Source organism: Boleophthalmus pectinirostris, unplaced genomic scaffold (assembly GCF_026225935.1).
Source record: "Boleophthalmus pectinirostris isolate CB_2022bp ecotype Guang Dong unplaced genomic scaffold, ASM2622593v1 HiC_scaffold_16, whole genome shotgun sequence".
NCBI classification, from domain to species: Eukaryota; Metazoa; Chordata; class Actinopteri; order Gobiiformes; family Gobiidae; genus Boleophthalmus; species Boleophthalmus pectinirostris.
This window is the reverse complement of record NW_026571095.1, coordinates 38312697-38326852: the sequence shown is the minus strand read 5'-3', so window position 1 is coordinate 38326852 and position 14156 is coordinate 38312697. Positions and strand designations below refer to the sequence as shown.

Genomic DNA, 14156 nt, shown 5'->3' with positions numbered 1-14156 from the left:
AATACAACAGACAGACACTCACAGTCCTGTTCAGTCCTGGTCTAGTCCTTAGTCAGTCAGGTCTCCTGGTTCAGTCTTCTAAACAGTCTAAACATCAAAATCTCCTCTCTCTAGTCATGACATCTAAACATCTTTCAACACCTTCAAACAAACCAAAACTGTTCCAAACATCTAAACACCTAAACACCTAAACACCTAAACATCTAAACACCTAAACACCTAAACATCTAAACATCTAAACACCTAAACACCTAAACATCTAAACATCTAAACATCCTAAACACCTAAACACCTAAACATCTAAACACCTAAACATCTAAACATCTAAACATCTAAACATCTAAACATCTAAACACCTAAACACCTAAACATCTAAACATCTAAACATCTAAACACCTAAACATCTAAACATCTAAACACCTAAACATCTAACATAAACACCTAAACATCTAAACATCTAAACATAAACATTAAACATCTAAACACAAAACTAAACACCTAACACCATCTAAACATCTAAACATCTAAACATAAACATCTAAACACCTAAACATCTAAAACTCTAACAACACCTAAACATCTAAATCTAACACTAAACACCTAAACATCTAAACACCTAAACATCTAAACACCTAAACACCTAAACATCTAAACACCTAAACATCTAAACACCTAAACATCTAAACACTCTAAACACCTAAACACCTAAACACCTAAACATCTAAACACCTAAACATCTAAACACCTAAACACCTAAACATCTAAACACCTAAACACCTAAACACCTAAACACCTAAACATCTAAACACCTAAACACCTAAACATCTAAACATCTAAACACCTAAACATCTAAACACGCTAAACACCTAAACATCCTAAACATCTAAACATCTAAACACCTAAATCTAAACAAAAACACTAACAAACACTAAACATCTAAACATCTAAACATCTAAACACCTCAACACCTAAACATCTAAACTACACACCTAAAACATCTAAAACATCTAAACATCTAAACCTAACCCTAAACACAAATCTAAACACCTAAACACCTAAACACCTAAACTAAACTAAACACTAAACATCTAAACACTAAACATCTAAACATCAAACATAAACTAAACACTAAACACCTAAACATCTAAACATCTAAACACCTAAACATCTAAACATCTAAACAAACACCTAAACATCTAAACATCTAAACATCTAAACATCTAAACATCTAAACACCTAAACATCTAAACACCTAAACATCTAAACACCTAAACATCTAAACACTAAACACCTAAACACCTAAACATCTAAACACCTAAACATCTAAACATCTAAACATCTAAACACCTAAACATCTAAACATCTAAACATCTAAACACTAACACCTAAACATCTAAACACTAAACTAAACATCTAAACACTAAACATAAACACCTAAACATCTAAACACCCTAACATAAACATCTAAACACTAAACACAAACACTAAACACTACCCTAACCTCATGAAACAGACTCACCACATCGAGAAGATCTGAGGGAAACAGCACTACAGACTCAGACCGCAGACCCTGAGGCCGGACCTGGACCTGAGGCCGGACCTGAGGACGGACCTGAGGCCGACCTGAGGACGGACCTGAGGACGGACCTGAGGACGGACCTGAGGACGGACCTGAGGCCGGGAGCCGTCGTCTGGGGAGGAGTCTAAGGCAGGTTCTTCCAGGTTTCCACCAGACACTTCCTCCAGCTGCTGGGGGACCTGAGGTGACCTGAGTGTTCCCAGGTCAGTCCAGAGACATCGTCTACGTTCAGTCTGCAGGTTTAACGCTCAATTCAGATTTTTATTTGTGTGAAATCTGATGTTTTTTCAGCTCGTTCACATTTCCAGTTAAATGTGACTTGTGTGTGACTCCAGTGTGAACATTAAACGGTCCAAAAGTGTCCCACATGTGACACTGGAGACACGACGACGTCAACCGCAGCGAGCGTCTCTGTGTTTACACAAGTTGAACAAACATGGACGCAGCATCGAGAATCTGTGTGTCGCTCGTTCATTCGTTTTTCAAAATAAAACCAAAAATAAGAAGACGGAAAAAACAACAGTTTTCTTCATTATTTGTCTCCAAAACTAAAATGAAAAAACAGAAAATGATTCGTTTTTTCAGTTTTCGATTTTGTGTTTAAATGAAGAATGGAAAAAACGAGATAACGACCGTTTCCCGTTTACGTGACTTAAACTGCGATGTTGGACTTTTACGCTGCATACGGACTGAACCAGGACGGGTCCAGGTCCAGGTCCAGACTGGGACCAGAGTGGGACTGAGACCAGGACCGAGACTGGGACAGGGACCGGAGGCCGGGACCGAGAGGACCGAGACCAGGACCGGAGCTCAGAGCTCCCGCGGAGGCTCGGAGTCAAAGCTCGGAGTCCACCCTGGTTCTGCTGGTTCTGCTCTGGTTCTGCTCTGGTCCTGCTCTGGTCCTGCTCTGGTCCTGCTCTGGTTCTGCTCTGGTTCTGCTCTGGTCCTGCTCTGGTCTCTGGTCCTCTGGTTTCTGCTCTGGTCCTGCTCTGGTCCTGCTGCTCTGGTCTGCTCTGGTCTCTGGTCCTGCTCTGGTCCTGCTCTGGTCTGCTGGTCCTGCTCTGGTCCTGCTCTGGTTCTGCTGCTGCTCTGGTCCTGCTGGTCCTGCTCTGGTCTGCTCTGGTCCTGCTCTGGTCCTCTCTGGTCCTGCCTGCTCTGGTCCTCTTCTGCTCTGGTCTGCTCTGGTCTGCTCTGGTCCTGCTCTGGTCCTGCTCTGGTCTTCTGGTCTGCTCTGTCCTGCTGCTGGTTCTGCTCTGGTCTTGGACCTGGATCAGTCCTGGTTCAGTTCAGCATCTCAGTCACTGAAGTCACGTAAACAGAAACGGCCGTTATCTCGTTTTTCCATTCTTCATTTAAACACCAAAATCAAAAACTGAAAAAACGAATCATTGTCTGTTTTTTCATTTTGGTTTTAGAGACAAATAAAGAAAACTGTTGTTTTTTCGTTTTATTTTGATTTTATATTGAAAAACGAATGAACGAATGATACACGGATCATCGAGCACCTGGAGATTTTAAAGTTCCTCTCGTACCGGAGCCACAACATGAACAACTGACTTGTTTTAAGGAGGAGATTGAGAAGGAGAAGGACCAGGTTTTTGGTGCTGGTGTTTTGTGGTGAGTGGAGATGTGCTTCACTTCAGTCACATGGATCATGAACAGTTTTCTCTACTTCAGTGCAGAATAGTGACGTTTGTGTCTTGTTGATGACGTGTAGGTGGATGAATGTGACCTGACTGTTCACACTCAAGTCACATGTTAAAGATCAGATATGGATCAGTTTCAGGAGCACAGATCCAAGTGTCCTGGTCACATGTGAAAACATCACATCTGTGTGGTTCAGACATTAAAAGATCAGATACAGAAACATAGAGACAAAACATCAGATTTGTGTCACTTCAGGTGCATCTGAACGCAGCCGTCGTCCCTCCAGCGTGTCCTGGGTCTTCACTTTGCGCGCTGGTTCCATGGGGAAAGTGAGAGTGCGTTTGTGGACTGCAGTTGGTTCTGAGGTGGTGCAGCGTCCGGACAGAAGCTCGAGTCCCGTTTGGTTCATTCTCTGTTGTTCTGAGCGTCCGTCCTTCGTGCTCTTGGTTCTTCTCGGGGAAAGTTCTTCTCAGGCCGAGGCTCCTGACACCTCTCCCCGCTCCAGCTCCCACTTCGAGGAACACGTCGGTTCTCGCTCTGATCTTCGTGTGTTACATTTTCTGTTTTGGTCGTTGTTGGCAAAATAATTTGAAAATAAGTCACAGCCGCTTCTGGACAATGATCTGTTATGGACCTGGAGTCGAACAGCGCGACATTTGGGCAGAGGAGACGTGTGTCCTGATGCATCTGGAACAGTTGGTTTAGACAAACTCTCTCTGGTTTGGACCTGAGTTCTCACCAGAGGGACCAGAGTTTGGCCTTTGGGGCAGAGTCAAATGGACCAAGACCAGATCTTTTTTGAGTCTTGGTCCGTTTGATTTACTGCAGATCTGAGTGCAACTGGAGCCTTTACACCAACTAAACCCAACCAAACCCAACTAAAACTAACCACAACCAAACCAACCCAAAACCCAAACAAAACCAACCAAAACCAACCAAAACCCAAACAAACCAAACAAAACCCAACCAAAACCGACCAAAACTAACCACAACCAAACCAACCAAAACCCAACCAAAACCCAAACAAACCAAACAAAAACCAACCAAAACCCAACCAAACCAAACAAAAACCAACCAAAACCCAACCAAACCAAACCAAAACCAACCAAACCAACCAAAACCCAAACAAACCAAACAAAAAACCAACCCAAACCCAAACAAACCCAAACCAAAAACCGACCAAAACCCAAACAAACCAAACAAAAACCAACCAAAAACCAACCAAACCAAACAAAAACCAACCAAAACCCAACCAAACCCAAACCAACCAAACCCAAACAAACAAAACCAAAACCAACACACCAAACAACCAACCAAAAAAAAACCCCCCCAACCAAACAAACAAACCAACCAAAACCCAAACAAACCAAACAAAATCCAATCCAGCTAAGAGCTTCTGGATCCAATGGAACATTTGGTGCAACGACTGCTGTGGGTGGGACAGAACTCTAGATTTAGTCCTGGTTTAGTCTTGGTTCAGTCCTGGTTTAGTCCTGGTTCAGTCCTGGTTTAGTCTTGGGTCAGTCCTGGTTTAGTCCTGGTTTAGTCCTGTTCAGTCCTGGTTTAAGTCAGTCCTGGTTCAGTCTTGGTTCAGTCCTGGTTTAGTCTTGGTTCAGTCCTGATTTAGTCCTTGGTCAGTCCTGGTTTAGTCTTGGGTCAGTCCTGGTTTCCTGGTTTTGGTCAAGTCCTGGTCAGTTTTTAGTCTTGGTTCAGTCCTGGTTTAGTCTTGGTCAGTCCTGGTTTAGTCTTGGTTTGTCTGGTTCAGTCCAGTCCTGGTTTTAGTCTTGGGTTCCTGGTTTAGTCCTGGTTTAGTCTTGGTTCAGTCCTGGTTTAGTCCTGGTTCAGTCCTGGTTTAGTCCTGGTTTAGTCTTGGTTCAGTCCTGGTTTAGTCTTGGTTCAGTCCTGTTTAGTCCTGGTTCAGTCCTGGTTTCGGTTTAGTCCTGGTTTAGTCTTGGTTCAGTCCTGGTTTAGTCCTGGTTTAGTCCTGTTTAGTCCTGGTTTAGTCCTGGTTCAGTCCTGGTTTAGTCTGGTTCAGTCCTGGTTTAGTCCAGTCCTGGTTCAGTCCTGGTTTAGTCCTGGTTCAGTCCTGGTTCAGTCTTGGGTCAGTCCTAGTTTAGTCCTGGTTTAGTCTTGGGTCAGTCCTGGTTTAGTCTTGGTTCAGTCCTGGTTTAGTCCTGGTTCAGTCCTGGTTTAGTCTTGGGTTCAGTCCTGGTTTAGTCTTGGTCAGTCCTGGTCCCTGGTTTAGTCCTGGTTTAGTCTTGGTTCAGTCCTGGTTCTGGTCTGGTCCAGACCTTGGGCTCTGGGTAGATCTCGGGGTCCAGGTGGAGGCTGTGGGGACACATGGTGATCATGTCTCCTTTCCGGATGGACCAGGACCAGGACGAGGTCTGGTCCAGTCTGAGACTGAAGTCGTCCAGAACCACACGAACGTTTAAGGACATCGAGCTGAGACGCAGACTCTCACTGAGCACCGAGCCTGCACACGGACCACCGGGTCAGGACCACCGGGTCAGAACCACCGGGTCAGAACCACCGGGTCAGGACCACAGGGTCAGGACCACCGGGTCAGAACCACCGGGTCAGGACCACCGGGTCAGGACCACCGGGTCAGGACCGGGTCAGAACCACCGGGTCAGGAACCACCGGGTCAGAACCACCGGGTCAGGACCACCGGGTCAGGACCACCGGGTCAGAACCACCGGGTCAGACATGGACCGGATCAGAGGACAGGAAGTAAGAGAAAGAAAAACCACACAGCAGAAGATGAGGAAATGTGGAGGAGAATAAAAGAAGAAAGTTGTGAGTTTTGGCGACGTCGTTTGGCAGGACAAACATTTGGTTTTTCTAGATGAAATCAGCTCAAGTTTTCACAGAATGTTTAGAAACGGATGAAGATTTTCTATGTGATGTTTTATTTTCGTTGTGTTTTCAGGTTGAGTCGTTTTGTGTCTTGAATCTGCTGCTCAGCGACTGAAGCTTCAACACAACATCTGGACAAACGTCCAAGAGTTCGGCTGCGTGTTCAGAGCTGAAGGATCTGGAACCTCAAACCAACCGTCCGTCGAAGAGTCTGAGTCTCCAAACGTCTTGGGGCTTTGCAGGAGTTTTTCACAAACTTGCTCTGGTTTCTCTCCTGATCTTGGTCCAGATCCTTTAGTCCTGAAGACGCAGCAGAACTCGTTTGGTACAAAGTCCAGATTTGTTTGGCACATGGTGAAGTTTTTAGACTCACAGGGGGCGTGTCACGGGGGGCGTGTCACGGTGGGCGTGTCACGGGGGGCGTGTCACGGTGGGCGTGTCACAATGGGCGTGTCACGGGGGCGTGTCACGGTGGGTGTCACAGTGGTGTCACCGGGGCGTGTCACAGGGGGCGGTCACAGGGGGCGCGTCACAGGGGGCGTGTCACAGTGGGTGTCACAGTGGCGTGTCACGGGGGCGTGTCACGGGGGGCGTGTCACTGTGGGCGTGTCACAGGGGGCGTGTCACTGTGGGCGTGTCACAGGGGGCGTGTCTTCAAAGGGTCAGAGAGAAAAACCAGAACCTGGAGAAACGTGAGAAGGTCCCGTTTAAAGTCCTCACCCAGAACCATGAGCCGGTCCAGCTGCTCCTCGGTCAGGACCAGGTCTGGGTCCGGCCTGAGTCCTTCCTGTGACATCAGCTCCTGTAGCTCCGCCTTCACGGCTCGCAGCGCCTCCTGGTGGCGGAGCAGGTGGAACAAGCACCAGAACATGGAAGGACTGGTGTTTCCCACCGATGCCCAGAACATCGCCCAGTGCCGACCTGAAACAAGACCGGACTAAACCAGGACTAAACCAGGACTGAACCAGGACTGAACCAGGACTGAACCAGGACTGAACCAGGACTGAACCAGGACTGAACCAGGTCTGGTCCGGTATAAACCTGGTCTGGTCTGGTCCTGTCCGGTCTGGTCCTGGTCTGGTCCTGTCCGGTCTGGTCCTGTCCGGTCTGTACCTGCAGCGTCGTGGTCACTGATGCCGTGCTGGTGGAAGAGGAGGCGTCGGCGTTGGACGAAGAGCGACAGGTCGCTCGAGTCGGACATGACGCTGGACGAGAAACGCTCGATGAGCCTCTGACGCGCAGAACGCACGTCCCCCAAGAGCCACAGCGGCACCTGCAGGACCACAGGGGAATTACACCCACACATGTGACCCGCTCCTCAAACACAAAGATCTGAGGAGAACAGTTCAACCTTCTAGAACATGGAGAAAGTTCCAAACCTTGGCCATGAGCAGTGGGAACTTTTGGTCAAAACACAGGAAGTCCTGCTTGATGTTCTGCAGGTCTTTGAGTCTGTGGTCCGACGGCGAGCGGCCGTACAGGGTCATGAACCCCACCTCCAACGCCACGGTCAGGCAGAAGTCGTGCAGGTGGGAGATCTTCCACTCTGAAAGCAGATCACCGTCACGTCCTCCACAAACACACACACACACCTCCTAAACCCTGGACTTTACACTTTCACGTCTCAACATTTCATTTCAGTTTCCGTCCCAACGTTGAACAAACCAAAAACATTAAAACAGCTCAAAAAATGAAGAAATCAGAGGAATCACCTCAAATCATCTGAATTCTTTATCAAAATCACCACATTTCACACAAAGACTTTTACTTTTTACTCTTTAAGTCAATTTTTAAACAGGCACTTTTGCTTAAATAACTGATCCAAAATGTTCCAGATGATTCTAGTGAAGCTGTGTGGAGTTTAAAAACACTTCCTGTATCACCACATGATGACATCACGAGGTGGGACAGAGTGTTTTCAGTCTGAGAGGCAGAGGACTACGGGAGTTTGTGCGGCGGCTCTGACCTGGGCTCTGGCCTCGGCTCAGATGTTCCTCTCTGAAGACCAGCAGCAGGTTCCTCGTCATGTTCTCCGTCAGGTGCGGCAGGTGCGGGCCCTGCAGGAGCGTGAAGGTTCTCCTGTGCTCGTCCAGGGCGCCGGGGAAGCGCTCGGCGGTGACGGGGGCGTAGCCGAAGGCGTGCGCCGACATCCGCCCCTTGAACTCGAGGAGGTCCATGTGTCGCTCGTGTTTGACGATGACGGGGAAGTGAAGAGGGTTCATGAAGAAGGTCACGTACCGACCTGGAGAACAACACACGGAAAGTACAGAAACCTCAAACCTCAAACCTGAACCTGAACCTGAACCTCAAACCTCAAACCTCAAACCTGAACCTGAACCTGAACCTGAACTCCTGAACCTGAACCTGAACCTGAACCTGAACCTGAACCTGAACCTGAACCTGAACCTGAACCTGAACCTGAACCTCAAACCTCAAACCTGAACCTGAACCTGAACCTGAACCTGACCTGAACCTGAACCTGAACCTGAACCTGAACCTGAACCTGAACCTGAACCTGAACCTGAACCTGAACCTGAACCTGAACCTGAACCTGAAACCTGAACCTGAACCTGAACCTGAACCTCGAACCTCAAACCTGAACCTGAACCTGAACCTGAACCTGAAACCATGAAACATTAAAAGAACAAACAGAACAAACTGCTCCAGCAGCGTCTGGATCATTTCAGTTCTGGAGTTTTCCTCCTGAATCAATAAACTCTGTCCAAGTTTAAGTTTCATTTCCAGTTTCTCTTGAACTCAAGGGAAAAGGAGCTGAAACCTGCCACTTGATGACATCACGAGGTGGAGCAGAGCGTCTGGAGCTTTGGAGATGGAGACAGACGAATAATAAAGAGTTTGATCAAAAAAAACCTCAGCAAAGTTTCTCTGGCAACATTCACAGGTAGAACACGCAGCTGTTTCACAGGTAGAACACGCAGCTGTTTCACAGGTAGAACACGCAGCTGTTTCACAGGTAGAACACGCAGCTGTTTCACTGGTAGAACACGCAGCTGTGTCACTGTGTTTCACTGGTAGAACACGCAGCTGTTTCACAGGTCACTGGTAGAACACGCAGCTGTTTCACACACGGTAGAACACGCAGCTGTTTCACAGGTAGAAACACGCAGCTGTTTCACTGGTAGAACACGCAGCTGTTTCACAGGTAGAACACGCAGCTGTTTCACAGGTAGAACACGCAGCTGTTTCACAGGTGTTTCACAGGTAGACACGCAGCTGTTTCACAGCACGCAGCTGTGTAGAACACGCAGCTGTGTCACTGGTAGAACACGCAGCTGTTTCACTGGTAGAACACGCAGCTGTTTCACTGGTAGAACACGCAGCTGTTTCACTGGTAGAACACGCAGCTGTTTCACTAGAACACGCAGCTGTTTCACAGGTAGAACACGCAGCTGTTTCACAGGTAGAACACGCAGCTGTTTCACAGGTAGAACACGCAGCTGTTTCACAGGTGTCACTGGTAGAACACGCAGCTGTGTCACGCAGCTGTGGTAGAACACGCAGCTGTTTCACAGGTAGAACACGCAGCTGTGTAGAAACACTGTTCACAGAACACGCAGCTGTTTCACAGGTAGAACACGCAGCTGTTTCACAGGTAGAACACGCAGCTGTTTCACTGGTAGAACACGCAGCTGTTTCACAGGTAGAACACGCAGCTGTTTCACAGGTAGAACACGCAGCTGTTTCACAGGTAGAACACGCAGCTGTTTCACAGGTAGAACACGCAGCTGTTTCACAGGTAGAACACGCAGCTGTGTTCACTGGTAGAACACGCAGCTGTTTCACAGGTAGAACACGCAGCTGTTTCACAGGTAGAACACGCAGCTGTTTCACAGGTAGAACACGCAGCTGTTTCACTGGTAGAACACGCAGCTGTTTCACTGGTAGAACACGCAGCTGTGTCACTGGTAGAACACGCAGCTGTTTCACTGGTAGAACACGCAGCTGTTTCACAGGTAGAACACGCAGCTGTTTCACAGGTAGAACACGCAGCTGTTTCACAGGTAGAACACGCAGCTGTTTCACAGGTAGAACACGCAGCTGTTTCACTGGTAGAACACGCAGCTGTGTCACTGGTAGAACACGCAGCTGTTTCACAGGTAGAACACGCAGCTGTTTCACTGGTAGAACACGCAGCTGTTTCACAGGTAGAACACGCAGCTGTTTCACAGGTAGAACACGCAGCTGTTTCACAGGTAGAACACGCAGCTGTTTCACAGGTAGAACACGCAGCTGTTTTTAGAGTCAAACATGAAACCAAAGTGAATCTGTTCAGTTTTGACTTCAACTCAGAAGTGACGCCTCTGAAGTCCCTGAAGCCCGAGCCCCTGACCCTGTGACCTTGTGACCCTGTGACCTTGTGACCCCTGACCCTGTGACCTTGTGACCTTGTGACCCTCTGACCCGTGACCCCGTGACCTCTGACCTGCGATGAGCACGGTGAACACGTCTCCATGTTTCCTCCTCAGATCTTCCAGGAAGCTGACGGCGTCTCTGCTGAAGTCCAGAGCTTTGCCCAAGAACGGAATCCAACCCTGAACCAGAGGAGGCTCCCCCGGACGCCTGCCCACAGAGGCCAGAGGTCAGAGGTCAGAGGGTTAGACCTGGTTTAGTCCTGGTTCAGTCCTGGTTTAGTCCTGGTTCAGTCCTGGTTCAGTCCTGGTTCAGTCCTGGTTCAGTCCTGGTTCAGTCCTGGTTCAGTCCTGGTTTAGTCCTGGTTCAGTCCTGGTTCAGTCCTGGTTCAGTCCTGGTTTAGTCCTGGTTCAGTCCTGGTTTAGTCTCAGGTTTGTCACGTTGTTTTCAGATTTATTTTCACTCGTTCTGAATTGTTTGTATAAAGTTAAAAATTGTCCCTTTTTTTTTTTTTTTTTCTTCCGTGACTCGTCCCAAAATCTTAAATTTAAACTTTGATAAATGTTTAAAAGAAGCTGCTGCTGGAATAATCCACTGACCAGAGTTTCTCCTCAAACACTTCAGTGACAGATTTACTCGATTCAAGACCAACGACGAACCACAAACACGTACGACCCATTTAACAAACTTCTACCCACAATTTATCATCAGGCACCAAAACTCATTTTAAAGTTTGTATAGAGGATTTTTTTAAGTGAAGAGAAACACAGCGACAGTCCTCGTGCGCGTTCAGAATCACTGTTGAAGTTTCCTGTCTAGAAGTAATTCAGCGACCGACGCGTCCGTTTTTAGACTCTTCGTCTGCTTCGGTCGCGCCATCGCTGGACGAGATCTCCAAGAATCACCTCAGTTTGTCTTCGCTCCTTTTCTCCTTCTCTTCTTCTTTCAGCGACCTCAAAAACCGACTTTCTTTTGCGGCGAACTGGTCGTGGATTCTCGTCCGCCGTCACGACAAACTTTGTGTGAAATGCGATGAAGCAACAGTTTAAAAAAGCCTCTAAGAACCGCCGCGTAAACCATGTAATCCCCGCGCTCCGACGACTCAGTTACACTAGGGAGTTTGATTGACAACCCAACAGCCAATAGAAAATGAGGGAGCCTCGTTTTCTAAGGTTTTAAGGTGCGGAGAAGAAATGCAACAAAATAAAATGATGCGACAAACAGAAAAACTGTGGTATTTTTTAAATATAATAATAAATGTTTCCAGAGATGTTTGTTTTTTACTCCATTTGCAGCTTGTGCGTTTAAAGGTTGTATAGAGGATTTTTTTAAGGAAAGAGAAATACAGTGACAGTCCTTTTTCAAATGTTGTGACTCCACCTTCCTCCTCCACAGCTCCTCAGTAGAAACATCTCCTCCTCCCGCCTCTTTACTCTAGAAATCACACTTGTTTACATCCGGTGCGCGTTCAGAATCACTGTTGAAGTTTCCTGTGTAGAAATAATTTTGTGATAATTTGCTTCGGTCGCACCATCGCTGGACGAGATCTCCAAGAATCACCTCAGTTTGTCTTCGCTCCTTTTCTCCTTCTCTTCTTCTTTCGGCGACCTCAAAAACCGACTTTCTGTTGCGGTGAACCGGTCGTGGATTCTCGTCCGCCGTCGTGACAAACTTTTGCGAAATGCCACTAAGAGACAGTTTGAAAAAGCCTCTAAGAACCGCTGCATAAACCACGTGATCCCCGCGCTCCGACGACTCAGTTACACTAGGGAGTTTGATTGACAACCTAACAGCCAATAGAAAATGAGGGAGCCTCGTTTTCTATTGGCTGATGTTTATCTGGCCTCAACACGTCCACAGTTGATAGATTTTCGTTCTTTTTTTTTTTGGTCATCATAATTACAAAGCTGCTGCGTCTCTGTAATGGTGTTTTAATCTTTCACTGACAGTTTGAAACTAAAAAAAAATCCTCCAGTAAAACCTTTAAATCATGTTTATCTCAAATTTATCCTGCATAAACGTCTTTCCAGCCCGTGAAGTCGGAGCACAGACGCTTCCATCTCGTCTAGAGTCGGTTATTTTCAGAGAATTTAAAATCCAATCAGGTTCATTTGATCTTCTGATAATTTATGTTTTTAGATTCTTTTTTCAGCCCCAGAGTTTGTTTTCCTCCTGACGGTTTGGTCTGCGGCTCAGAGTCCGAGTCCAAGTCCGAGTCCGAGTCCGAGTCCGAGTCCAAGTCAGAGAGGACAGAATCCCAGGAGTGTGAGAGGAAAAAAGACCAAACAAAGTCCAACCAAACCGACCCAGACCCTGCCCATACTTGACCCAAATCTGACCCAAATCTGAACCAAACCCGACATGGACCTGAACCAAACCTGACCAAGACCTGAACCAAAACCTGACCCAGACCTGAACTGAATTTGACCCAAACTCCGACCAAACTCCAACAAAACCCAGCCCAGACCTGACCCAAATCCAACCCAAATCCAACCCAGACCTGAACCAAACCTGACCCAAATCTGACCCAAATCTGACCCAAAACTGATCCAGATGGGACCCAGACCTGTCCCAGACCCGACCCAAACCCCAATCCAACCCGACCTGACCCCGACCCAGACCCGGATCCGGACCCGGACTGACCTTCTCCTCCGCGTGAGCATCACCAGAACCAGTGTCACGAGCAGCAGCAGCACGAGCGCCAACATGTTCCAGACCAGGACCAGGACCAGGACTCAGCGGGACCGGGGTCAGATCAGGACTAGACCAGGACCAACCCAGGACTGAGACTTTGAGCGCGAGGAGAGAAGCTCCGCCCACTCTGACCCTCCACAATAAAAGCACAGAGTCTGATCCTCCACAATAAAAGCACAGAGTCTGACCCTCCATAATAAAAGCACAGAGTCTGACCCTCCATAATAAAAGTACAGTCTGACCCTCCACAATAAAAGCCCAGAGTCTGACCCTCCATAATAAAAGTACAGTCTGACCCTCCACAATAAAAGCCCAGAGTCTGACCCTCCACAATAAAAGTCTGAACAAGCCCAGAGAGTCTGACCCTCCACAATAAAAGTACAGTCTGACCCTCCACAATAAAAGCCCAGAGTCTGACCCTCCATAATAAAAGCACAGAGTCTGACCCTCCACAATAAAAGTACAGTCTGACCCTCCACAATAAAAGCACAGAGTCTGACCCTCCACAATAAAAGCACAGAGTCTGACCCTCCATAATAAAAGCCCAGAGTCTGACCCTCCACAATAAAAGTACAGTCTGACCCTCCACAATAAAAGTACAGTCTGACCCTCCACAATAAAAGCCCAGAGTCTGACCCTCCACAATAAAAGCCCAGAATCTGACCCTCCACAATAAAGGTACTTCGTTTTTGTTTCTTCATGTTTCTGTCAATCAAAAGAGTCCAGACAGATCCTCCACCCAAACCCACTGATGGTGACAGGAGCGTCCCTGTCGTCCCTGTCGTCCCTGTCGTCCCTGTCGTCTCAGCTCAAACACTGCTCCCTACAGGCTCGTGTGAACCCTGCAGGGAAGTGGATTCAACACATCTTTTCATGGTTAAAACTGATCCGATCACGTGTGTGTGTGGTTCTGTGTGAACTTTGGCCATGATATCGAAAAATAAAAAATCATTCACAGAAACGGAAAAAAAAAAAAAAAAAAACAATGAACTAGTTAATTTTTTGT

General features: G+C 47.3%; 1 protein-coding gene across 1 annotated transcript in view; it reads right to left on the bottom strand.

Moving 5' to 3' along the window:
* The window catches only part of LOC110170947 (cytochrome P450 7B1-like), a 13556-nt gene extending 389 nt beyond the window's left edge, over positions 1 to 13167 (bottom strand). Inside the window, 7 exon segments of the mRNA XM_055151966.1 lie at positions 5518 to 5702; positions 6806 to 7006; positions 7199 to 7358; positions 7465 to 7631; positions 8052 to 8327; positions 10530 to 10666; positions 13100 to 13167. Coding sequence (XP_055007941.1) covers positions 5518 to 5702; positions 6806 to 7006; positions 7199 to 7358; positions 7465 to 7631; positions 8052 to 8327; positions 10530 to 10666; positions 13100 to 13164 — 1191 coding nt within the window. The 5' untranslated portion in view covers positions 13165 to 13167.
* Between the last annotated feature and the right edge of the window lie 989 nt (positions 13168 to 14156).